Source organism: Rattus norvegicus, chromosome 16 (assembly GCF_021556685.1).
Source record: "Rattus norvegicus strain SHRSP/BbbUtx chromosome 16, alternate assembly SHRSP_T2T, whole genome shotgun sequence".
NCBI lineage: Eukaryota > Metazoa > Chordata > Mammalia > Rodentia > Muridae > Rattus > Rattus norvegicus.
This window is the reverse complement of record NC_141549.1, coordinates 9,428,222-9,454,699: the sequence shown is the minus strand read 5'-3', so window position 1 is coordinate 9,454,699 and position 26,478 is coordinate 9,428,222. Positions and strand designations below refer to the sequence as shown.

The 26,478-nt window shown below is 48.6% G+C and overlaps 2 protein-coding genes across 7 annotated transcripts in view; one reads left to right on the top strand and one right to left on the bottom strand.

Moving 5' to 3' along the window:
- Positions 1-26,478, bottom strand: Antxrl3 (ANTXR like 3). Of its 6 annotated transcripts, none has more exon segments than NM_001416978.1 (16): positions 1-3,437; positions 5,227-5,385; positions 6,348-6,386; positions 6,984-7,292; positions 8,020-8,098; positions 8,610-8,679; positions 10,063-10,161; positions 12,989-13,043; positions 13,137-13,217; positions 13,500-13,568; positions 13,639-13,718; positions 14,595-14,628; positions 14,735-14,816; positions 16,992-17,063; positions 18,020-18,088; positions 25,300-25,762. In NM_001416978.1, coding segments are annotated over 16 exon segments (1,785 nt in total). In that variant the 5' UTR covers positions 25,542-25,762; the 3' UTR covers positions 1-3,191.
- Antxrl2 (ANTXR like 2) overlaps positions 25,899-26,478 on the top strand; it is a 32,373-nt gene continuing 31,793 nt past the window's right edge. The window contains exon 1 of the mRNA XM_087589292.1: positions 25,899-26,007. The gene's annotated coding sequence lies outside the window, so the exon portion shown is untranslated. The remainder of the gene's footprint in view (positions 26,008-26,478) is intronic.

Sequence of the window (26,478 nt, the reverse complement as noted above, 5' to 3'; positions counted from 1 at the left end):
GTTTATTAACAGCTTTCAGTCAGCTGAGGCTTTCATCTGATGCTGCCCAGAAAACGCACACAAACATGGACAGCAACCAAGTCTGATGGAGGGAATTGCAGTGTGTTCAGTGAAATAATTTGCCATGTCATATCGAAGAATGCTGGGTAGCTTCTGGGTGTGTACAGGGTTTCAATTTGAGAGGCTATAGGCAAGGGTTTCGTAAGCTGCAAAGGCAGATTACTTATAAAAGCTACTCTTATGTGTAAAATTATAACTTCATATTATATTCCCATAATCTTAACACTATGGGTGAGAGACCAGCCCAAAGCACAAAGTGAGACCTTATCTCAAAACAAAAATAATATGCCACAGATTAATGTTATAAAAATTTTAAGGAAAGTACTTTATTTAAAACGGCATAATGCCCAGGTAATGGTGGCTCACGCCTTTAATCCCAGCACTCGGGAAGCAGAGGCAGAGGCAGGCAGATCTGAGCTTTGAGGCCACCCTGGTCTGCAGAGTGAGTTCTAAGAGAGCCAGGGCTATACAGAGAAATCCTGTCTCAAAAACCAAAACTGAAACAAAATACGAATAAAACAAAAAGACACGCTGTAGAAAGGAAATAAAGGAATAAAACTATCTGTAGTAGTAGATAGAGGGATGTGCTCTAGCGGTCTCAAATAAACCATGATACATTCGAATTAACTGCAACAGGATGGGGAACGATGCTCAAGTGGGATGAAGAAACATAGTATAACGTACACGACCCCATATTAGGATGCGTTCGTTCCTTTCTGCAGCCCAGACATAGAAAGGGCACACCAGAGACACTGGTGAGGAAGGAATATGACTGACCACTTTGCTAATACTGATTTATGGGTCCTACAATCCAAGTGTCTGGTCAGCTATACCTGTGACCCTTGTCTTGTGAAAAATCACAGAGCATTTGAAATAAATGGGGAAACTGCTGTCCTCAGCGTTATAGAGAACCTGGTACCCAGTTCTGCACCAGAGAGATGTCTTCTGGGAGTATCTCTGGCACAATAGGCATGTTCTCTGCTGGAGAGGGCAGAGCCTCCTCCTTGTCTTCTGACTTGGCTGAGGTCACAAGTGCTCAAAGTCACCCTTGACCAGGGACAGAGTTGCACTTCTGGCCTCTGGGAAGGGGAATTGGAGACTGTCAGGTTTTCTTCCTTACAGTACATACAGCAAGACCCCTGGGTCCTCTCATTCTATGTCAGAGAGGTGGCCCGGGACCAGGGAAGCACCTGGTAGCACCAGGGAAGCTGGGCCCAGACAGACAGAAGGCTGAGGGTCTTGTAACTGGGAATACAGCTGTGCTTCTGTCTCTCGCTCACTAGGCTCGCTAGACTAGGCTCGCAGACATCTTTACCAGCCAGGCTGCTGTCAGTAGGTGTCAATGAAAACCTTCCATCCCTACTGAATCCCTGAGGGACCTCGCACATTTGAGAGGATCCCCGGAAGGCTCAGCCCGTCAGCTGTTTTTGATGCTGCTTGGCATGCAAGCTGTCCCCAGAGAGATCGGTATGGAAGGTGGCACAAGCTACTGTCCATCCGGTCATGTGCCACCATTTGTAGGAAGAATGCCGGGCAGTTTGTCAGGGCCACTCATCACTTCGGCCATCTTGACTCATTTTGACTCTTCTAAGAGGTCACCACAGGCTTTGAATGATGTTCACTCATGGAGTCTCTACCACCGTGGTCTAGGCTAAGCATCAATTCTATTTCAGCTTGGTGATGCTCCAAAGTGAGACTTACCTGAAAATATCCTGCTTCTCCCTAAGACACAGGGGCTGAGGCTCAACGGGTAGTGGAGCTAAACACACTCTCTTTGCGAGTCAGGTAAGTGGGGGCCATACCCCATCTTCCTTTTCATGAGGGACTGAAAGTGACGAGGGGGACTTGGTGATGTTGCTCTTTCCCTCTTGCTGTCTCTGACACTGATCACTGCAGAGAGTCTGGTGAGGGTCCCTGTGGATGGCCAGAGTGGAGGAAGCTTTTCCCCCTAAGTCCTATGGCTCCTAAGCAGGGGCAAGACTCTAATTCATGAAGGCCAGGGCACAAAGGCTCCCACTGTGTTCATGAACTGGCCTTTCACGGTCAGTGAATCAGCAAACTGGATCGGCACATGCTAGGTGGGGTCCCAGATTAGAGAAGGGTAGGATACGTATGAAATGCACATAGAGAGCCCAGGGCAGGGAAATGTGGACTGAGCCTTATTCCCCAAACCAGGTAGAGACAGCCGTAAAACATATTGCTTCTAGGGAATAGATGCCATTTCTCTTGCATGCCTACATTTTTCTTGGCTACATTTATTCTCTGGGTTTCCAGGGATCTAGTGTCCTGATACCCTTTGAGAGCTTGCCTGCCATGGCTGGTCTGGACACATCTACAAGTCATCTTGGGTGATGTGCTCAGGGTAAATACACTCCAGGGATATCTGTGTCCCTTCTCTCTGGACCCTGCCCCACGCCATGGACTGTACGTGGGTCCTGCCATCTGATGCCTTTGTCCGATATACTTCTTCCTGACAGTGGAGTAGTAACACTCGGACTTTAGTTAAAAAATCTCTGTATATGCATGACTTGAAACTTCTTTGCAAAACAAAACCCATAACAAAGAAAAAGGTTGACCAAGGCACTAGAACGGGGCCGTAGAGCTTCTCTCCTAATGCTGAGACCCTTTAATACAGTTCCTCATGTTGTGGTGACCCCCAAACATCAAGTATAAAGCATCATGTTGCTACTTTATAATTGTAATTTTGCCACTTTTATGAATCATAATGTAAATAAATGTCTGATATGCCAGATACCTGATATGCGACCCCCAAATTGGTCATGCCCCATAGGTTGAGAACCACTGGACTAAAAGGTGGCTCAGGTAGTTAAGTATTTGACATGCAATGGTATACGCCTGTAGCCCCAGGCATGCTTCCACGGCTGTGAAGTTTACTCTCAGGATGAATTTGGGACTGCTCTTCATATAGAGCTTGACTTAAGAACCTGTGGCCGTAGAACTCATTGGTGCCCAGCCATGTGACACCACTAAGTTTTGTCGTTTTGGGTGCCCCAGAAACACATCTGCGGCTTACCTTTGGATGACAAACTTCCTAATAAAAAAAAATCCAACTCTTTTAACATTGAAATCCAAGAACAGATACATGGGTCCCAATTAGCAGCCAAGTACTCTCAATCTTGTCTTTGTGGCTTCTGAGAGGTCTGCTGCGCGGGAAGGAGCGACAATGGGGCTTTGGGAGACACCCGGGCAGGGGGAGGGAGCAAAGGAAATAGCCTGGGACAACGGTGTGGGAGATGGTGGCACTTGGAACAGGAGGCCAGGGACAGGTACTCCTCCAATGAGAGGAAGCCGGCCTTCGAGGTGCTGGGAGCTTGAGAACAGAGGTCCGCCAGGAGGTCAAGGTTGATGTACGGCCCCTGCAGGGAGAGAGAAAAGATGAAGGCACAGAAATGTGGTTGAAACTTGCTCAGGAGCCTGCAGTGCCAGCTCGAGGGGGCGGGGTCAGCACCAGCATCCTCACAGGGTAGTCCTGGATAAATCGTCTTCTCCTCCCTCGGAGCTGTCTCCAGGCTCCACTCCCCTGCTAGACTCAGTGCTAGAGGGCCTCTGTGGCTCAGCTGAAGACTGGGGGATGGAAAGACATGTTGGAGACTGGGTGAGGGACCCTATGCAACCCAAGGGGCTACATGAGAGGAACACAAGGAGAAGAAGCCAAGAGCTTCCCTGCGAGGATTCAGGCTGAATGGCTCTGTCCTGCTCACTTTGTAGGAAGAGGAGGAGTTGTATACCGAAAAGGGCTTAGGCTTCAGTTCTAGAAACCTAAGTGATTTCTACTCCAGACTTCCAAATGTGAAATCTCAGGACAGGCTCAGCGGTTGAAGGCTGCATATACTCTGAGACAAGAACTGGGGGTAAGTGCAAAGTTAAGCCATAGCTGAGGTTTTCTATGATAATAATCTCTATTATCTGGCAAGCATATCAGGGATGGCAGTCCAGCACCATTAATCATGCCTGCCAGCCAATCCTCCTGGGCCAGTGATCAACCCTGGCTTGCACAAGGACTACATCCAAACACCACCTGGGAGGCTCTTTAGTATCAGGCCTTGCATTTTTGGGCTTTTCTCAGCTTATGAAGGGCAGAGAGAAGAGGATGGCAGAGGCCTGAAGATCCATGGTTGTTATGGTTGTTACTGTATGGCCTAGCTTCTACAGCTAGATGCCCTGAGTGGGCCCTGAGTGGGTAGGTCCAGGCCCTTCAGGCTAGGGCATGTAACCGGCAAGGCATCCTTCCTCTCTGTGTCTAGCCTTAAGCATGGGAAAGACAAGGCAGGATCTTGGCTGGCCTGGAAGACTATGGGGAACCCATGGTTCTCAAAATGGAATGATAGGTCCCTTGCAGACAGTGAACAGTGAGAGAGAGAACAAAGCCTGAACAAAAGCTGGGGATCCTTCTTCCTAAGTGCTGACCTCATGGGTCCTCTCTGCCTATGGCCCAGGATTGCTGTTCCGCTGGTTTCCCCTTTCCCAAGATGGACTTAGATCTTCTGGGAAAGAAAGGGACCTCAGGGTAAATGACAGGTTTCCAGGGCTTGACTGTACACATAGAGTTTACAATGCCTTTGTCAGGTCTCTGTGTCGGCTCCCTTCTACTCTTTCTGGCTGGCCCATCTCAGCAGAAAGCACAATTGTGCCTGCCAGTTCTTTCTCTCCTTGTGTATAAAGAGGTCTGAGGCACAGGGTCACTGGCTTTTTACCAATTTTCAGTGGGCTGGGGTTTTTGCAAGGCTGGTCCTTTCTTTTTTTTATTGTCTCTGGAATGAGCCTCTGTCGTTCAGTGTGTCTTGACCTACCCACACTTACCTATGCCAGAGACACTTACTTATGAATAGAACATTGTCCAAAGACATAGGCTGGAACAGTGGCTCTGAGGACCAGGGGCTGGCCAGTTAGAGCACTCAGTGGCTACTGCCCTAACACCTAAATAGTGCCAAAGGGAGACTCAATTATCTGGAGAGTTCAGGTAGTGTGTGGGAGGCCTGTGTATCTTTTCCACAGGCATTGGATGTTCCTTGTGAACACATCAATCCAGACCTGACCCAAGAAAGAGGCCATATTCTCTCCTACACCCAGACCTCTGCTGTCAGACCTAGGTGTGCTTGGGCCCCTGAACCCAGCCTGGAGTCCCAGCCCTCACAGGGCTCTTACCTCTTCACCTCTTCTCACACATACATCGTAGCAGGTACTGCAGCAAATGATCACGATGGGGGGTGCTTTCACTGGTGGTGGTGGTGGTGGTGGTGGTGGTGGTGGTGGTGGTGGTGGTGGTGGAGTTGGGGGAGGCACTGGAGGAGGGGGCTTTTCTTTCTTTTTGGGATGATAAAAGGGAGAAAAACCTGTCTGAGCTTTGTCTGCCACTTCTGGAACAGGGGCACTGTGTGCCCTGCACAACACCTGGCACTGTGAGGCCTTTTGGTTTGGAGGTGAAAGGAAGGATGCATCACACACCATGGGGAGGTCTTCCACAGGAAGAAAAGCAGAGAGCACCCCTCGCCTCCAGTTTTCAGATATGGGGCTTCACGAACTAGCAACAGCCCTTCTGAGAGCCCTGGGCCCTCTCACATCAGCCCTGCTGGCAGAAGTCTGGCCTGGTTGCTGCACGGTGGGCCAGCACTAGCAGGTAACTGTCCCTTCCACCTGTCTCTGGCTTTTGCATGGACATCCTCACCCAGGCCACTCTGCAACCAGCACAGTCCAAACAAGACAGCGAGGCTGCTCCTATCTGAGTCCAAATCGAGGCTCCACCTGCCCCAGCCTCTCTACATCTGGTCCTTACATGATGGGAGCTGCAGATGCGAACCCACCTTGTCCTTGTGTTTCCCTGGGGACATCCTTCGCAGAGCAGGGTCCCGAGACTTTCACCCTCCTTATCCCTCAGTCCCTAGGCTGATCCCAGCCAACCCTTCTACCCTGACAGGAGACGGAGATAAAGACATGCATAGGAGCCAGAAGATCCCTATCTAGAGATGAGAATCAGGACTCCTTTCAGAAGGCTCTGTTCTCAGCGGCCTCAGCATCAATCGGAGTTCACAGGAATCCCCTCAAAGCCTCCAAAGCGGTAAGCGCAGCTGTTCATACTGGTTGTTTGACCAAGGTCTAGATCGGAAGGTTCTGGGAATGTTCCTTATCTGGTGATATTGAGAGCCCCCAGTCTTTGCTGACCCTTCACCTCACTGTATTTGCTGAAGTAGCGGTAGGCTCTGGGTACAGGATGAACAATGGCCTATTTCGTGACATGTGACCTTCTCAGGATACAGAGAATGACTCACCTTTGGTTGTGGTGCAGGTGCTGGCCGTGCCTTGACAGGCTAGAGGGTGAAACAGACAGAATGAGACGTACTGTTATGGTTTGGACAACTGTTCTCGAGATGCTTTGTGTTAAAGTCTTGATCCCAGCCTATGGAGGAGTTGCAGCCTAGGGTAGATACCAGAGGGTCCTCTGGAGGAAGGTAATCCTTAGCAGTGTGTCTTAGAATAGTTCTTCCACTTTCAGAACTGGAGATGAGGTGTGGCTTTCCTTGTCCCCCAGTCTCATCACAATATGCTGCTCTCCCATAGTCTCAGAGGAATGGGACGCTACCAACTAAAACCTCCAAAATCTGTGAGTTGGGAATAGAACTTTCTTCTTTCGAAGTTGATTATTTCATGCGTTTCGTTGTAGTACATGAGGCCGACTAATACCATTCTATTGTAACTGTGTTATAACACATGGCCCTCATCTGTGGGAGAGGACAGATAGTGGTCCCTGGGGAACATGTGTGAGCACGACACACCCTGCTGCTATGCTGGAGTGCTCCACCTGACCCCAAGGCAGCGCCTCGAGAATCCAACATCTGCATCAGCAGGCTGTACGTGTCACGGTGCTGTCCCAGATTCGTGCCCTTGGGTGGGCAGAGAGTACTCACCGACCTGCAGCACAGCCACCAGACCCACCACAGCAACACGGGGACCAGCATCAGGAGCAGGACCACTGTGCTGAGCAAAACTTCCTTGCTTGGCTCAGCTGGTGGACGAACAATGGCTGGAGGTGGAGGTGGCCGCGGCGGCGGCGGCGGAGGAGGAGGAGGAGGAGGAGGTGCAGGAGGTGGGACAGGACGGGGTGGAGGAGGAGGGAGTGGAGGGGGAGGAGGAGGGAGTGGAGTTGTTGGGACAGGGCTTGTTGAAGTTGTGAGAGTTGTTGGGAGGGTAGAGGTGGTAGTCACTGGCGGAGGTACCTGTGGGAAAGACGATCGCCACCCTTAGCAGATGGCCTAGCCTTAATGTGGAATGCCAAGAAGCCCCCTTCCTGGATACCCCAGTGCTTGCCATCTCTCTGCCTCTTCTCCATTCTCCTGAGTTACCTGGTGTCAAGGTGCCACAGAAGGGCTGGAGAGTAGGCCTCTGGCCTAGCTCTCGCTTTGCTCGAAGGCTATGCTCTGAAGCCAGGCGAGGACAGCCCTGGCTCCTCAGCACTCTTTGAATCTCAGCTGTCACTGTGGTCTCCGCTTACAATATGCTGGACTACAGGTGATCAGATCTCTGAGAGAAGGCCAGGCTGGTCCTTGCCCCCAAGATATAGGACCCTTGTTCCCTCCACCTCTACAGCGTGAAACTTGCCTCAGCTTATGTGGCCCTTCCTTAAAGGGCCACAGTTTAACTTAGAGCAAGGACTGCAGATAGCACTGGTGTGAGGTCCCTGTGACTTAGAAATACCTCGGCTGAAAACAGAGGTCACATGGAGTGTTGGCAGTGTTAGTGACAGCTGTTACCAGGGGTGGCGCCTGCCCACCCCCCTATCCCTGTCCTTCTAGAAACTAGGATGGGCCACCCAAAGTGCCTATGTTGCATAAGCTACTCCTGGGTCTCACCTAGCCCCCTTCTCATCTTTGATTTTCCAGGAGAATCTGTATCCTCCAAGGGCCTTTACCTAGCCAGGGCTATCAAACCCACTGGGATACTCACACAGTTAGAAGTATTCACAGGGATGGTGTGGGCAAGGAACTCTCTTCCTCTGTTCAGGCTTACTTCAACTAAGATGGTTCTAATGCACAAAAAGGCAGACCTCAAGAAGCAGCCTAGAGATCAGTGCCTGCATAGGGGCTTTCTTCGTGGTAACAACCCTGGACTTCTAGCACTTGGGCTTCTCAGAGTGGACAGGTGAGCTATGAAAGATTATTGCCCAAAGTACAAGGAGTCAACTTGACAAGTTCAGGACATGAGGGGCCCTCATGGCCTTTGGTGTCATTATAACAGTAGGCTATAAACAAGGGAGTGTTGCTTCATGCCCTGTAAAATTCTGGACTTATAAAGTTTGCTGTCTTAGCTTGGGAAGGTGGCCTGAAACACCAGGTATTGATGACACTCCCAGCTCTGATCAGAACCTGGGCACTGGGCAATCCCATGAGCATCACCAAAAAGGCCAGGTGGTAGAGCATCCAGAGCTCACCTGTAGACAAACATATGCTCTACAACAGAGGGGAAACCAAATGCTGTATACTATGAGGACTACACTGTCTCTTGATTTATAGGGTCAAGAGTTAATGGGCACTTACTGTCCAGGTTGCTTCAGTTTTGGTGCAGGACAAAATATGACAGTGGAGTTCTTATCGATCGGACTTTCATCTAAAGAAAGTGACATGAGAGGAATGTCAATTGTCTGGTTCATCTTAACTATGTCACCTCAAGCTATGCATGACAAAAAGAGCTAACATCTTAGCATTTCGGTAATGAATGAAAATAGATTGGCTGGTGCTTCAAAGTCATATACAGTTCTTGGTACTTTTGCGTACTGTGGACCATGGCCATCCTCTCTGAGTTGGTGTTTAAAGTGAGACCAATGAGGAGAGGCCAAGGACTGAAATGAGTTTTAGCAGATCTGCCAAGGTTGGGGAGGAGGAAGGGACAAGCGTGGGTGGGTGGGCTGAGCTGTGGGAAGTGATCTCGCATTGTTTCAAGTTTTCTGACTCTCTTTGAGCTACACAGGTACAGGGATGGTGTGGGTAAAGAACTCTCATAGAGGCCACAGAGCTTGCTGGTGGGTCTGGGGGGTTGGATTAAGAGAAGACAAGGATGACACTGGGATTAATGACCGGTGAGATTGTATAAATGCCACCTACTAAGCTAGGGAAGCCATTGGAGAAGTTTTTGATGACTATTTCTGTGGGAACCTGGGAAGGGCACTGTAACTGTGACATTCTCAGCCCGCCTTCTAAGCTTGGTCCAGAGGAGAGGGCTGAGTGGAATCTCTGCTGGCCAGGAGTCCAGCTTTCCCGTCTGTCTGGCCCCACCTTCCTAGGTGGTTGTTTTCTCCTCTGTGCACTGGACTGCATGGTTCAGAGAGCCCTGGTGGTCCTGCTATCTGTGTTTCATGGAGGACAGTCTCTTCCATGTCATGACCTCCATTTCCCGAAACCCTTTGGAGTTTTTCCTTCCCCAAGATCAGAACCACAGTCTGTACCTGCTGACCTCTGATCACCAACCGAGACAGGAAAGTTCCTCGATGACCTCCGCCCTAAGACTAGGTCAGAGGGTCGAGAGACCACTCTGCTATCTCTAGTAATGGTCATGCCTATCTTCCAGAGACACCAGCAAACATTTCCCTATCGTTAGAACTAAGTTTCTAGGTCATTCTTAAATGTTGGTACAGACTCCTCACCTGTTTCGAATGTTCTGTGACAGTTATAGATGTGGCTGCTTGGATGTGTTAATTGTGAAGTCTATGTACTGATCAGTGATCTTAACAGAAAGACACCAGCTATGTCCCAGACCTCTCAGTAACTGCTGGGGGGAGCACATCTCTCACACCATCAATTTCACTGTCTCACCGGAGTTGTTTTAACTACATGGACACTCTTTGTACGGCTTCACAGTACCCCCTGGAAATGGGTTAGCAAGAGTGGGAAGTTTGCCTGGCCAGGGTTAGCAAGAGTGGGACGCTTGCCTGGCCAAGAGGAAGGGTTTGTGCAGACGATATGTGTCTCTGAGGCTCCGAGAGGGTTTGCTTACCGATGATCGTGGAGTTGGTGAACTTGAATCTGCAAATGACTTCACTGGAATTCTTTGGGTTGTGGAAGCCGTATCCTCTTAAGATCACTGGGCGATTTTCTGCAGGCAAAACATGAGGTAGCGGTGGTGTGGCCCCAGACAGGATTTTCACAGCCCCATGAGAGGCAACAGCTATGTCTGGGCCAACATCTATGGTTTCTGCAGCCCAACTCCTTCTATGTCACCCAGGGTCCATGCCAATGTAGCATAGTGGAGCCTTGTACATGCTGATTACCCTTCTCTACCATTCCCCGTTTAATAAGCCTGCAAAACCTACCAAGCACACAGAGACCAATCCTAAACTCCCACGGCTCCAGACGGGAGACCCTAGAAATAAAGCTAAAACACGGAGTGCAGGGGAGGCCCCTGACCCCTCCAAGAGGTTTTCTTATAGGAGACATTTTGTTTCAGCTACAAAGCCAGAAACCAACATATCTGTTCTCAACTTAGTCCTTCTTCCTTACCCACTGAAGACCGCGCTTCATGAGCAAGTTCATAAACAGCAGAGGGTCTGCTCCCTGGCTTTGAGTTCAATACACAGGGGGCACAAAGAGGGTATCTTGGCAACTCTTCCCACAAGAGGCAAGCAGGTTTCTCTACCATTTATCTGGACAGATGCCATGGGATAGTCTTGGCTCATTCCTGGCCTCCATGAACTTCAGATGCTCCATGTACTTGACCCTCCTGAGTCTCTGTGGCATACAGGTTGACCCAGAAACAGCTCAAAGAAGCAGTCCATACTGCTTCATTTGGGGTACAGGCCTTTGGATTTTCCCCAAAGTGAAAAATTCCCTGTATGTACCAGCTTTGCACAAGATAACCAGTGGCTGAGCTGCTGTTGGGAGGCACCTGTCACTGTGATTCAGTTGCAAGGAGGAGAAGGACAACCTGAATTTTCACTGGGAATTTGTCACAGCTACCCAGACGCCACGCCCCATGTGTTTAGGGATAGTCAGAGAGACTGCAGCAGTTGGGCAGGGTTGCGAGGCTGCGCTTCTTTACCCAGAAGCAGGAGGGAGCTTGTAGGAGACGGCTCCTCTCCGCCTTCACTGCTCAGTCAGCAAACGCCCTACTCCGTAGGGGGAAGATTAGTGGCAGCCAGAGCCAAGGACTCAAATGACCTTGGCATGTATCAAGCTCTCGAACCTGGAGTCTAAGATGCTCATCTGTTGTCAGACTATCTACTGTTTCACATCTCCCAACCGTCCTGGCACAGTGTTCCCATCCTTTGGGGGGAAACACTTCAGCCTCCCCGACATGTGACCCTTTACCCCAGCATGGGGACTATGGGTAGCAGAACTTAGATGCGTGCTTAGTCCTATCTTCTCAAACCTGGAACCAGAGCTCCTACAGAGGAACACAAAGGCCAGGACCTAGCTCTCTGGGTTGGAAGCAGCCCAGCAGCCAAGCCGTCTCCACAGAAGGAGATATGGGGTTTCCTCTCTCTCTTTTTTTTATCAGTATCTAAGTATATTCTGTCCACATGAAGCCCAACCCTGTGTACACAAAGCACCTGACAAAGAGAGGTGGCCTTCTAAGACTACACACTGACAGGGCCACCCTAGGCTGGAGAGAGGTACCTTTGTCAGGTTCTGTGAGTGTGGCTGTCTTGGTGGATATTCCTGCCAAGCATGCAGGCTTCCCCCTGCTCCCTGTAGTCCAGTGGATGTCCATGCGGGGCCTGATTTCTTATTTTCATCAATTGTTGTGACCGCATGGCTGCTGTCCCTGTTTTATGGATGTGGAAACCTTCTCTGTCCACTCCTGGCTGCACCTCAGCTTTCTCAGAGGGGCCAACTGACCTTGGCACAGTTTAAACGTCCTTCGTCTGAGCACGTGGAGTGAGAACTGCTCCACAGTCTAAAACTGGAAAACTGTTTTAAGGCTCCACAGGTCTCTACGAGTGGAAATACTCTTAGAATTTACATTTAACCTCCTGGTGAGTCAGAGTTGAAATGCGGTTGCACCAGAAATAATGTTCGATGTCACCTTCAAGCTGTATGAGCCCAATATATGACGGAACTTGAGTCCCATAGCCAAGATATCCTATTATGTTTGTGTATTACAAAACTGGAAATTTGCACAGCATCTAAAGTGTCTGTAACAGCGAGGGCTGTGGCTATGGCTGTTTAGCACGTGGTGGCTTTCTGACTGTGCTCTTCCTACTTTAAAACTGAAATATTTGTTCTGAGACAGAAAACGTGACAATTGCACACACACATGGCCACCACTGACACATACTACTTAACACTTGCCATAAAGATAACACGTCTGCCTGCCCCCTTTAAACCATAAACCCACCACACACTCAGCTCATATGAGTACACACCACACATGCACTGGGTGTCCTATGTGTAGTGGCTTCAATACTGTTTAGAAACATCACACATCATATTTCTTAAAGGTACACATCTAACACACCACAAACACACATACAACAATCACCACGTACCCCGTGTACTCACCATATACACCCACCACACATGGCATACCCAAATTACACAAAACGCTCACATGCAACCTGCGGGCAACTCACAGAGCTTATGTATGTAGAATAACACAGCACGCATCCCACAGACAGAGTACACACATAATGTACATGTACAAATGCATGTAACACAAACGCCAAACACCAATGTGCTACACAAGGCACACATGCCACGTAGACGGGTTGCACAAAAGTACACATCACATATCCTCCACCCCTCTCCCCCTGCACACATTCTCATATCACAAGTAGGGACATAGGAAACAAATACGGACCATGCAAGCATGCTCTGCCACCCAGCCATATGTCACATAGATCCCCTGCACCACATCCACCCATATCTGCACTCACACATCTATCACTAACACACATGACAAGCAGCTGCTCCTCAGATCTCACCTCCTATGCATGGAAACTCAACAGTTCGGAGTTCAAGGCAGGCCATTGTGCCAATCTGATGGAGAAAGGGAAGAATGCATAAGCAGGGAGGACCCTGGGGGCCCAGGGAGATGCTATCATTCACACTGTTTGTGTTAAGCCTGCTCACCTCGTCTACTATGGAATGGAACCGATTCGACTGGCCATCCAAAATGAACACATTTTCCTCATTGTCTGTGATCTCATTCAACTACAAAAGAGAGGGTATCTTGAAACCCAAGCCAGGGACAGGGGACACAGGGAGGGGGTGTCCCTAGATGTGAGCCATAGCCACTTGCTCTCAGGTGATGATGACTATGAAGTGTTGAGGTCAGAGATCAGCTTACTCAACCATTAAGTCTGTTTCTGCAGTGGAACCTGTTGTTTGTGTCCCCTGGGACAGATACAGACCATCCCCTGGGAGGTCTGGTCTATACTAGAGAATTTTCACTAGTAGGCTTCAGAGGGCCCCTGCTTACCTGGGCCAAGTTACCTTTTGTCTCTCAGAGGAGTTTAGACCGACACAGTAAACATAGGCTCCCATGCTCCGAGCTTTATCAGCCTAGGAGAAAGAGGGCATTGGTTAAAGAGGAGAAACGTACAAAATGTTTAGGAGGATGGGTCAGACTCACCTCGTCCTTAGACTCCTTCAATACTTGTGGTGTCAATTCCCCCCAAACGGCAGCAATGATCAGACTAGACCTCTTAGTGGCTGACAAAGAAATGGAGAGTGGTTTGTTGGAGGGTGCTGCAGGCCCAGGATTGTTTGCAACAGGCAGATTGGGTGAGGCTCACTCTTCAGGCTCCTGAGACAGGAGGCCGGACACAGAGAGAGCATCCACTATCAAACAGAAGCCCTGGACAGTCAGGGTCTTCTGCCAGGTGGTTGGGGCTCTCCGTGCTCTTGCCTTACAGAATCTGTGCCTCAAGGGTGGGCTAAAAACACAGCACAAGTCCAGCTTGTCCCCAGATAGCAGGGGAAAGCATAGCTCTTGTGCGGGTCGTGCCCAGTGAGGTTTGTTTGTGCCAACTCTAGGATCGTTCCCAGGGCTGTCCTTCTGGCAATGGTGGGCTCAGTGAGTCAGAATCACAAATCAGTGTCTTGGACAAAAGGTCCCCAATCCCCTTAGCATCTTTTTCTACATGGTCCACCTATTCCAGACAAGTACCTCAGACCTACACTCTGGAGGGACATGGGCCCTTACTTTGTGTGGCAGTTGTGCTGAGTCTATGATGAGGCAGGGCAAACAAAGGAAGAGGTGGAAGACACCCGATAGCCTATGAGCAAATTAAGCCCCGGTTTCTACCCACAGGGCCCTCAGTTTGCTCGCCCATTTGTGCTTTCTTGTTTCCATTCACCAGCATCTGTAGGCCAAGGACCAGGGAGAACAAAGTCTACACGTGACCCCATGCAGCTTCCGGTCATCTCAGAAGCACCCGGAGTGTGTGCTGTGCCCAAGGAGGCCTGCTGTGCAGGGAAGGGGAACACTGCCTTTAAGAGACTCTAAGAGATCCAGGATCTGCAGACAGGTTCCGTAGGGAGCTCAGCTCTGTGGGTCCCACTCCACTGAAGGGGTGGGCAGCTCACCTCCCGAGTTGACATTTTGGATCTGTTCGTTAGCCTGGCAAGAAATGAAAAAACTTGGTGACTCTGGAGTAAGATGCCCCCTCCCCCCCATGGTAGTCTACATGGAGCCAGTACCCGTATGTGGTTCTAGCCTTCCGAACCTTTTCCAGTCCTTTCTGTAGATTTGTCGCTCCTTCTAACACCTGGCTGTCAAGTTTGGTGAGCTCTTGGCGGATCTTCCACCTGAAGTGGAAGGAGCGTGAGGTGAGGCACGTTGAAAGTGACAAACTAACTTCAAGTTCTTGCACAGATTTTTGTCCACTGTGTAGACTGCGAGTGTGGGGAGGGCACCAGGTCCCGGTACCCGCATTCTGTCCCGAGTCTTTCTCTGGCCCTGATCCCATTAGCACTGAGAAAGTTCAGAAGGTAACAGTGCGTTCGTTGCTCAGTGAGCCCCATAGGAATGTCTGAGTTTCTCTGAGATTCTAGCTGCCCTGAAGCATTCAGACTTTGGGTACCTTGATAGAGACTCTGTGCACCCCCGAGGCATATGGCGGCATCCTGGGGCATATGTGTGTCTCAGCCAGGGTCTCTCAGAGGTACTGCACTCCTAATGGGGAACTAAGGCTGTGGTTATTCTTCTTTTGAACAGCCTATTCTTCATTGGGTGGGGCTGAGAGGACAATGCCATTCTGCCGAGCTTCTATCTCACTGTCACAGAGCCCTGTCTGCTTCTCCTCCTTCTGCCCTGCTAACGGCAGCATTCGATGTACTTAGACCTGGGCCCTGACGCAGACTCCATATCCAAACACTTGAGTCTGGAAGTCAGATCTAGGGGCTGTCTGAGAGGGTTGTGTTCCCAAGGCTAGGGAGGAACACGGCCTGTCAGGTGCTATTAAAGTGGCAAGACACATGGGTAGGCAGAATGAGCTCTTGTGACTGTTCTAGGACAGGAAGGATATGTGTGTGCGGGATTTAGAATAATCCAACATGACAAGGCTGAGCAGGCTCAGCAAGTGACCTAGAATGAACTGAGTGGCTTTGTGCTGGGACAGTGGGAGCCTGCTGTGGACTAAGCTCTAAGGATCCCATGCCTGGCCCAGCTAAACTCTGCCTAGAAATAGAGGACATCATCCCACAATCCCCAGTGAGTGTCAAACCAGAGGCTTGCCCATCCCACCTCAGTCCTCATCCAGCCCAGCCCCTTCTCTCAAGTCCACCTTAGCCCATTTCCCTGTCCAGCCTAGTCTTATATCCTCTCCCTAGGTTAACTGCCTCCCTTCTGCTCAGGTTAGCCTTTTTCTCTGTCTAGCCCAGCCCCTGATGGCCCTCTAGGTTTCTTGCAAGACTCTACTGTAAATGTCCTTACCGCTCTCTCAAACCCAGCCAGGTCTTTCCAATCCCAAGCCATTTGGATGCATCAGGCTAGGCCTTCCTTGGACCTTGGAGATAACCCTTACCTCTCCTTCTGAAGAACCATCTCCATAAGCCTGGGGCTTGTCTCACTTTTCCTTTTGCTTCTGGTTTTTTTTTTCCAGGGCCTTGGACAGAGAGACCAGGGCCTAGGACTCCAGACACGTTTAGTCCTAAATATTATTCCTCCTTCTCTGCTTCCCTTGCTCTGTAGGAGTCCCAGACAGGGCATCCAAAATTCTCCCTCACAGACAGACTTGCCTCCCTCACGGTTTCTTGCCTCTGGGACTATGGGCACAGAAGAGCCCCGAGTTGCTCACTGTATGCCTGGGCCAGTAGGGTGTGTGTGTGTGTGTGTGTGTGTGTGTGTGTGTGTGTACTTGTGAATATATATATATATATACACACACACACACATATATATACATATATATAATGGCTGTATGCATGTATACGGTTATGCACATATATGTATATATGAATGTATAGGTATGTGTAGGTATAGATGTGGATGTGTATATATATATGTGATATATATATGTGATATATATATGTGATATATATGTGATATATATATGTGATACATATATGTGTGTGTATGTATATGTATGTATGTATGTATATATATATATATATATATATATATATATATATATATATATATATGCCCTGCTGGCCTGGGCAGACAGTGAGAAACTCTCAGAATGTGACACACACAGGTAAGACTTTGAAGGGCTACATATCTGCCCAGCCATCTCCTTAGTTCCTAAGTGTTTTCACAGCCAGGACCAAGGGAAGATCCAGAAGTGATAGAGGAAATTGCTGGGTCTGTGAGCTTGAGTGAAGCGGGTTCTTAAGGTGATCTGAGGCTGGAAGCCAGTGTGAGTACTGGTCAGCTATCGTGGAGGGGGGGGACAATGGAAGCCACGTGGGAAGTCTTCCAGAAGCTAGAAACTCCGTGTGTCCAGCCCACCAGGCAAGCCTAGGTGTTTAGACGGTACCTACCTTTCTGAGATGAGTGGCGTTTTGATTGAAGCTCTGGTATCAAACAGAATGAAGCTCATATGCTGTTTGGGGCTGAGGACAAAGCACAGCCCATGAGAACCGGATGCAACAGCCCCGTAGCCTGATAGGCAGCATCCAGAAAGGGGACATCTGCCAAATCTCTGCTCCCACCCCATCTCTTGTGCACTTGAGACATTTCATAGATGGGGTCTTCAGACAAACTTGACGAAAGATTCTGAAGCCTATGGAGATATAAGGTTCCTGGGAAGAAAGATTACTAAAATGACCACTGATCCCTTCCTGTGCTACAAACCCAACACATACACACACACACACACACACACACACGTGTGTACAAGTACATACGTGGGATCCTAGTTTCTGTTCTGTTGCTGTGACAGAATGCCCTGATAGAAGGCAAGTTAGGATGTGAAAGGGCACCTTTGACTTACACCTTGGGTTATAGATCATAATATCAGAAAAGTCACACGTGCTTGAGGCAGCTGCTCAAAGTGTTCCCACAGTCAAGAGCAAAGAGAATTGAACGTACTCATGCTTAAACGGTTCAGGACACTACGAGCTGGATCTTCTTCACCTTCAATTAATGATCAGACCAAACCCCCAGAGACATGACCACAGATCAATTTGGCTAGATAATTCCTCAATTGAGACTCTTTTCAAGTGATTCTAGGTGGCGGTAGTTGACATCTAAAACCAACCAGCACCATGCTGAACAGGCGAGTCCTCAATGACACTCCTTTATGGGGTCCGCCCTCCACCTCACACTTCTTCTACTGTCATGGTTTTTCCCTTGTTCAACTCCCCTCTTTTCTGACTCTAATTCCTCATTTCTGAGTCAGGATTAGCCAATGCTGAAAAGATCCATGAGTCCAGTATATCCTGTTCCCTAGTCTGCCTAGCATTTGAGCTTTGATCTCTGCTTCCTACACAAGGCATTCCCATGCTCCCAAACCTAGTCTGCCTGCCAGTGAACCACTGCTGACAGGAGCTGTAGTGTGCAGGCATACTTCACGTATTTCTCCACCAAATCTTCCCAGGATGTGTACAAGTCATTCCACGAAGTTACGGCTTTGGACCTACAAGGAAAGGAATCTTGAGTTATAAGAGGGAAGTGGGTCATGGGAGAGAGAGCTAGGTCATGGGAGAAGAATTGCCTTTTGCCTTCCCTTCCTCCAACAGACTTCTAAAAGGTCTCTTTCCTCCCACCATGTGCTGACGACCACGGCTATCACCCTAGGAGTCTCCCATTTCCTCCCTCAAGCAGAGATCCTTCTGGAGGCCTGGGTTCACCCTTTCTTATAACACTTCAACTTCCTCTCATTATTCTAAATTTCCCAGTACAAAAGGTAGGTGAAGACAATTTCTCCAGGAGGCCGGGCCTCAGTCATGGAAAGTAAGTGATTATATATATATATATATATATATATATATATATATATATTTTTTTTTTTTAGCAAATGTACAGAGCAATGGGTTTCTTTATGACGTTTTCATATGTGTACACCATTGTGCTTTTTTTTAAATATTGTCCTCACACCAATTTCTTTGATCTTCCCTCTTTCCATTGGTTCTCTTTCTCTACTTCTTTTTCCTCCTCTTTCTCCTTAAAGGTTCTCCTTTGACATCACACACACACACACACACACACACACACACACACACACACACACTACTCACGTGCACACTACACACACACACTCACACACACACATACACACACACTTTTCACATGTTAAAGTATTCCAGCTTTCTTAGCAGCCTGTAAAACCAAGGCATCCTGCTTGGGAAGTCTGATTCACTCAGGCACCTCCAGGTGCGGGTGAGAGCACAGGTCTGTGCCACACTGGCATCACAATTCTCAACAGGCCACATGAGCACAGGCACTTCCAATCCTGGCTGCTAGATCTCTTTATGGCCTCTGTAGTGAGACCCACATGTCTGCTTCTCCAGGACCACATTCTTTGGAATGATGGAGAGGTGAGGAAAACCATTCTAAGAATGCGCCAGCAGTAAGAGGGTATAGAACTGTTTATTTTTTAAACAATATTTTTATTGTCTATTTGGAAATTACACATAATGTGCCCTGATCCCATTCTCTTCCTAGGTCCACTTCCCCCTCTTAGAACCTCCCCAAAAACAAAAGGAAAAGAAAGATAAAATAGTGAGTCTAATTTGTGTTGCTCATAAACTCACTAGAACAGTCAAACTACCAGTGGCTAGCCCCTTAAAGATATCTGATTTCTTCCCCCTACCCGATCCCTGCCAAAGACATCAGCCAAAAAGAACTACATTTCAGAGTCCTTATCACAATTTTTAAGCATTCTCTTCAATGGCTTCCTGACTAGTTTTTTTTTCTGTTTTTCTTTTCTTTTCTTTTCTTTTTTTTTGGGGGGGTGGGGCAGAAGTGGGAGTCAGGGAGAGAGGCTGTCACAGAACCCTTCTATGTCTCTCATTCTCAAATCTGAGTCCTCAGTCCTCCATGCAAAAAGAAGCTTCCTTGCCCTTTGTAGTCAGTGGCAGCACAGATCCTGGACACCCACATGGTTTCTGGCTATCGCCTGGACTATGGTGTCATTTCTGTAGTTTCTCCACTCTCTCTCAAGCATCTGGCTCTGCTCCGCTATCTTTTCTTCCAGTTTTGTGAGTCCAATTTCTAAAAGCCTCTTCCCAGGAAGATGTTTCCCTTCTCCAGTTTTTCTGGGGACACTTAGAGCTGCGTCGACTCCTCCACCTTTGCCTCTTCTGCCTCCCCTCAGAGCTGCTTCTCGGAGCTGCTTCCCAGTGGCAGGTGCCAGCTTCGATCATAGCCATGCTTCCGGTTTCCACCTTCAAGGGCGATGACCTTTTCCTGGATCTGAATCTGCGGCACCTGCTCCTCCATCCATGCCAGCAGCGTGTAGGTGAAGTAGACATTGGGGTGGACTGACTCGAAGAGCTGCACTCTGGGCCCAGATGACACCTGAGTCGGTCGGCCTGCACACGGGGTGGGTCCTCTGTGCAGATGTCCCATTATTTATTTTCAAAATGTGTGTTATTCTTTTTTTTTTTTAAATCTTGGACCTGGAGACAGTATGAGGTGAACTGAGGCTGGGCCTGACTTGGGCTCTTTTCTCGTGTTGTGTTGGAGTAGACCTTTTTTTTTTTTTTTTTTTTTTTTTTTTTTTTTAGAACATTAAAACACAGCATGGATCTGAACAGATCACTCTCCAAACCCCACACACAATTCATGAACTTGACATAATTGGTCAAACAACAGTGTCTGACGGTTGTTGGGTGACTAAGCCCCAGACTGCAAACCCATCCCCGACACCCGCTTTCCTAGCTCTTAGGCTGATGTGTGAGATAGTCTTTTTAACCAATTAGCATCAACACTGCTTTCCTTCTCATTATCTTTTTGTCTCTCCACCTCTACCAAGTGAAGAATATTTTCCCATAATGACTCCTAGGGAGCCATGATCACCACCCCATTCCCATTAAAGTAGGGGAGTTTTCAGCTTTCAGCTCCTGAAGAAGGATCTAGATTCTAGAACACAAGAGAAAGAGAGGGTTTGAAGCCAAAGGAAAGGGTCATGGGGCAAGGCAGGCAGGTGTTGTCTAGGAAGCGGGCAGTACCTTTCAGCACACTGGGCTACACAGTATGAGTACAGTGATCGGCAGACAGGAGAGTGCCCAGTGTCAACATTTGACACCAAAACATCAGAATGATGTTGCCATGTTGGAAGGCTGGTAGAAGGTGGGGAGGAATAACGTAGAGGAGTAGAAATTGAGGAAACGGAATTCTTGTTGCCGTTAATGGAGGTTGACAGAGCATCCATGAACCATACAGCGGATGGCATTACGGATGCCCCTGGTAGAAATGAATGCATAAGAACCGAAAGAAAGCCAGGTTGCAATGGTGTCTGGAGAGGGGGTTAGACTTAGGGAAGAGGTGGGAAGGAAGGACAACAAGATTCTTGCTGGAGTTTAGGAGAGTCAAAGGAGGACATTCTATCTCTATGTGTCGAGCTATAAGCAGATGAAACCATTATAAGCAGATGCACCAACAGTCAAACCGACCACTGACAGAGTGTGTCAGAGCAACAGATGGAGCTACATAGCAGTTGTATCATCAGTGTGATGCTTGGAATTATGGGTAGAGCCAGGCAGAATACGTGGAACTGGAGAAATAAGAAAACAGAAAAATCAACAAGTACCCAGGCTTGGAGCCAAGGTAGTTCCTCCCAAGATGGGTCACGTTAAACACGTAAAAAAAGTGCAAAAATTTCAATAATTTTAAATATTCTTTTCAACTACAGGCACACTTACTTGACAGATCAGTACTGCGACAGGATTAACAACTTATCGAAATGAAAAGACACGACGTTGGGGTGGGCAGAGTGTTTGTGGGGGACAGGGTGGGGGGATTGGAGGCGAGAGAAGGTTTATACCATCGTAACTTGTTGTATCTGTGCGTGAAATTCTCAAAAATAAAGAAAAATAATTTTTAAAGTTTGGACAAAAGGCGGGGGGAGATGCGCAGCTCTTGTGCGGATTTTACATCAGGAAAAGGTAAGTGCTATGCTGTCAGAGTGAAGCAACGTGGAGAGTAGGAAATTTAAGAACCGTGAGTGAATCGTGACCTAACTCTTTGTCAGGATCATCAAGACTGACCAACCTTAATCTCAAACTATCAAGACTGGAAAAAAAAAAAAAAACCCATGACTAGAAAGGTCTAAAATCAGAAGGAGGCAAGATGTGACTGCAAATCTAACAGGAGAAGAAACAGCATCAACACTGATACTTGGGCAACGGGAGGAACATTGATCACAGACGGAACAGAATAATTGCTAAAACAAAACAAAACAAACAAACAAACAACAACAACAACAACAACAACAACAACAACAACATTCGGGCTTCCAAAACTAGATGCTGAAGAGAGAGTATGAACAGATTTGTTAGTTATAAGCAGACGAAAATCAGTGTTGAAAACCTTCTCATCAAAGAAAAACTCAAGAACTGCGGATTCACGCGCATGCATATGTGTGTGTATAAAATGTATGGTTTTTTTTTTCTAAAGACCACAATCAAAGCCAAAAGTCATGCCATTCATGGACTGGGGAGTTGAATGTTTATTCTGTGTCTAGGGCATGCTGTGTAACTTTTGTGAGACCATTGCCTCCTCTGCCTAGTTAGGGTCACGTAAGACACACACCCTGTATGCAGTGTCCGGGTAACACAGAACTTTGGTAGACAAGTAGGGAGTAATCATGGAGGTCTCAGGAGGAGGAGGGCCAAGCTAGAGAAGCAGGAGCTAGGCAGCACCACAAAAAAGCAAAACAAAGTACCACAGAAAAACTTTAGACATCATCAAAGGGAGGGCAGAGTCTATTTTTACCATGGTCTCTGCAAAGAAATGTTCAATTCAAAGCCTCGTTCCCATCTTTCCGCCATTGCACCAACTCTGTTCAGGCTGTGAGAGCTCCTGGGGCTACCGTGCACCAAGAGGAGAGTCCAGTGAAGTCTGGACACAAATTGTTTGGAATCTCTGGGTAGGAGCCAGTACCTGTTACCACTGTGGGAAGCCAAGGATGAAAAGGTGACAGGACTCAGTACGAGCTAGGTTTCATCCTTCTACCTAATATATAAACCACTGCCTGAAGGGATGAGCGGTTCTGAGACCAGGACACAAAATAAACATTAAAATGGAGAAAAACCATTTGCTTTTGTTTCCCCACCCTGGGAGTGAGAGTTAGGCTCCAAGCACCCTAGACTGGGGTCCTTCCCATTTGTTTCCCTCCAGATCCCCATGGCTGCACAATTGCTGTCCTCATTCATTCCAAGTGATGTCCCATTTCACAATGCAGGTTGGCAGTGATCTGTGTGGCTTAAGGAGGGACAAACTTGAGAGCACCCTTCAGCTCCCAAACTCCCACAAGTCAGTTGAGGTCATCGTGGCTGTGTACAAGTGCCCTCAACACTTATTCCTGTTCATTTCCTGGCGTGGCTTTTACCCCTGTAGTAGGTGTCTTGCCCACTGACTTCTGCCCCTGGTTCACCAGGAAAAGCCTGCCTGCTCTGGCTCTGCCCTTCCTGTGGCCTGCTGCCTGAATATAAGACACATCCTCTAGATGAAATGTAGGGGAGGGAGCAGGTAGACTCCTTGCAGGACCTTGGGCAGTCAGTCTGGTTACCCTGGTGACACCCTAGTTAGCCAAGAATGATGCGTAAAGGACAGTTCTTCATACAGTGCTGAAGCCAGGTCTAGTCAGACTCAGGGATAACAGATCTTGGAACTATGTGACCTGAAGGGCCTGGGTTGAGTCTCCCTCAGTCAGCTGTATGGCTTCCAAGGAAAGGACAAAAAGTGCCTCACAGGCCAAAGGTGCCTGGGAGAGCCCACAGGTACCCTGAGGAGTAAATTTCTTCTGACTGGAGCCAGGCCCTTCCTTTTTCCCACGGGAAGCAGGGGTCTTCTCTCAAACTTGCTGCTCAATCATCTGTCCTGAGGTCGAAAGATGTATGACACTCTCAGACCCTAAGTTCCCTTTAAGCAATAGAGTCCACAGGGTGTTGGCTATAGAGGGAAACAGTGGGCAGGCAGAGCAAGGGCAGAGGAGGCTTTCAGCAGAGGATCAGGGAGTAATTCCAAAGCCCAACATCCATGCAACTGAGTCCTAAGAGCAAGAGCTTTAGGTCCCTCAGAGGCAGGCCAGCACCTTGTCCCTTTCACATAGCTACTACAGAGGCATAGCCTTGGCAGAGAGAAACCTGGGAAAGAACTGTGGACTATGCAGGGATTGGGATTAGAGGCCATTTGCACAGGAGAGGCAGACAGCAGAGGACAGGGAACAAAGACCTAGAAAGCCTCATGTCCCGGGTCCCACCCATTCCACCCGGTGTTTCCTCTTCTGTTTTAGGACTGTCTGAAGCAGATCACCCTCTTCTTACTTAAACTCCCTGATGACATGCTGCAAAGAAGGAGGGAAGCCAGGGCCCCTGATTCTATATAGCTCAGTGATTCTGATTGGCTTCATCCAGCAGCTTCCACAATCACCATACCCAAAAACAGGGAGAGGTAGAGCTAGGGAAGTCAGGGACCAGGCATGGAGTCTGTCTTAGTTCGCTTTCTACTGCTGTGACAAACACCACAATCACAAGCCACTTGGGAGAGGAAAGGGTTTATTTCATTTTGAAGCTTACAGTCCACCCTATACAGAGGCCAGGAGACGAACTCAAGCAGGAACCACAAGGCAGGAACTGAGTCAGAGACCATGGGGGGGATGCTGCTTATTGGCTTGCTCCCCATGGCTTCCCCATGGGGAATGCTTCCCCTGCATTCGTATACAACCCAAGACCACCTGCCTAGAAGTGGCATTGCCTACAGCAGGTTGCTCCCTCCAACATCAGTCATTACTCAGGAAAACACTTTACAGGCTTACCCACAGGCGATCTGATAGAGGCATCGTCTCAACTTGGGCTCCCCCTTCTCCCAAATGACTTTAGTTGGTGTGAAGTTGACAAAGCCCAGCACAGAATCAGTGAGTATCTCTTCTCTTCAGTGTACCAGGGCTGCACCATTATAAGCCTGGCTCTCAGAGTAGACAGCCACCAGCTCGACCTCTCTCCTGTCCACATTCTTCCATTCATTTCAGGCTTGTGGGTGTTAGTCTGGGTTCTATTTCCCTGCTCCCTTGACTGTGCATAGCTGCCACAGGGTTTGCAATCTACTGTTTCTCAGCAACTCTGTGTGGGCTTCTGAAGAGCACTCCACTGCAGCCCCAAATCCATCCCTCATCCTTTCAGGGAGACAAAGTGCTCCTTCGGAAATAAGGACCCCTCTTCCTTTCATAAAAACCCCTTTTCCTCATGATGCCCAGTTAGGTCTGATCCCCAGACCTCACCTTCCCTTCTCATCTTCCTCCCTGTACCTTCTCCTTAAACTAGGATCCTACTGCAATCCTTAGATGGTTGAATCTCAGAGTCTCCTTCCAGGTGGCTCTCCCCCAACCCCTGTCCTTGTAAGCTACTTGGACCAGAAAGCAGATGAATACTCATTTTCTTCAAATTCATCGAAGAAAACAACGAGCGATGACTAATGAATAAACCAGACCAAACTGCCCAAAGGACTTCCTGATTTTTCCCCCTTTCTAGGCGTATAGGAAATCAGGTCCAATTCTCTGGTCTCATTCACAGACAGCGCCTACTTCTCTCCTGGCAGAAGCTGGTACCCCTTGGGCCATGTTCTGCCAGGGGATAGAAACCCTGCCGAAGGTTATCTAGAGCCAGGGCAGCTAGGGCCACTCACTTGTCAAAGACGAAGTAAATGTCAAAGTCACCTTCACAATACTGCAGGGGATCTTCCTCATCTACCCCAATCTTGGTTGACTTACTGAATTGATAATTGAAGAACCTAGCAGTTTCCTCAGGATAGGGTTTTTGGATAGATTGAGGGTACAGGAAGCTCTGGACTGCAATAAATGGCATAGACAATAGTGGTAGCAGCAGCAGGTACACCGAACAGGAAGCCTGGGGACCATAGTCCTGCATTTTCTTGGCTGGTCCTGTGAGTCTGCTAGAATTTGGGAGCTTGTGCCAGGGTCTAGGTAGGCTAAGTTCTAGCCACCCCTCATTTTGTTCTCTGGTGCCTCTGTCTGCACTTAGGGACAATAGCCCTTGTGTCCTCTCACCAATTCTTACTGCTGCTTTCCACTCGGTGGCCTCAGAGCATAGGAACTGGGGACATAGCTGTTCTGGGGTATCCTGCCTCTAACTGCCTGCATAGCCCTTCCCCCAACACTCTGGGGTTATGACAGACAGCAGGGTTGACATGGTGACTTTGTGACCTGCCCCTCTGCTCAGTGCACTGCATGCTGACAGTGCCAAGTGGCAGTCATAGGAGCTTTGCAGAGGTTTCAGAGAATGCCCCCTGTCCTTCATCGCAGCTCTTTACAGAGGTCCTTAAAGGCCACCTGAAGGAACCCAGGCATTCTTTTTCCCTAAGAAGGTAGCAGAGGTAGGAAAACTACCAGGTCACTGAGCATGAGGTCAAAAGATCAGGAAACCTATGTAGGAAGTAAAAGGCCAATTGTGAGCCTTCGAGTCAGCCATGCAGTAGCAGGGGCTAGAGAGGGACAGAGGTTGTGTGCTGCTAACAGCATCCTCTGTGAATGGGAACAGTCAAGTCTGCCCAATCTTGGTGACTTAACACAGAACTGTAATTATGCTCACAAATTCGACGGCTTAGACCCTTGGCAAGGATGGGACGAGAGGGTCCCTATGACAGGACTTCAGGACAAGCTCATGTGGTGGAGATTGAAATGATCTGGAAGCTTCTTCACTGTTGCCTGTGGTGCCTGGGCTGGACGGCTCTGAACACTCATCTGGAACTCTTGCACACGTGATATCTAATGACTTGGGCCTTCTCACTGTGTGGTGGCATCAAGATGTGTTGGCTTTTCTGATGGAGGCTCAGAGCTTTGAGAGT

Excerpts from the sequence above, each read along its gene's own strand:
- Antxrl3 (XM_087589105.1), bottom strand. The coding sequence starts at position 17,050 with ATGAGCTTCATTCTGTTTGATACCAGAGCTTCAATCAAAACGCCACTC. Across the intron at positions 13,719-14,594 it reads CCAAAATGTCAACTCGGGAG|CCACTAAGAGGTCTAGTCTG; the intron begins GTGAGCTGCCCA and ends TTTCTTTGTCAG. Across the intron at positions 10,162-12,988 it reads TGAGTTTCCATGCATAGGAG|AAAATCGCCCAGTGATCTTA; the intron begins GTGAGATCTGAG and ends TTTTGCCTGCAG.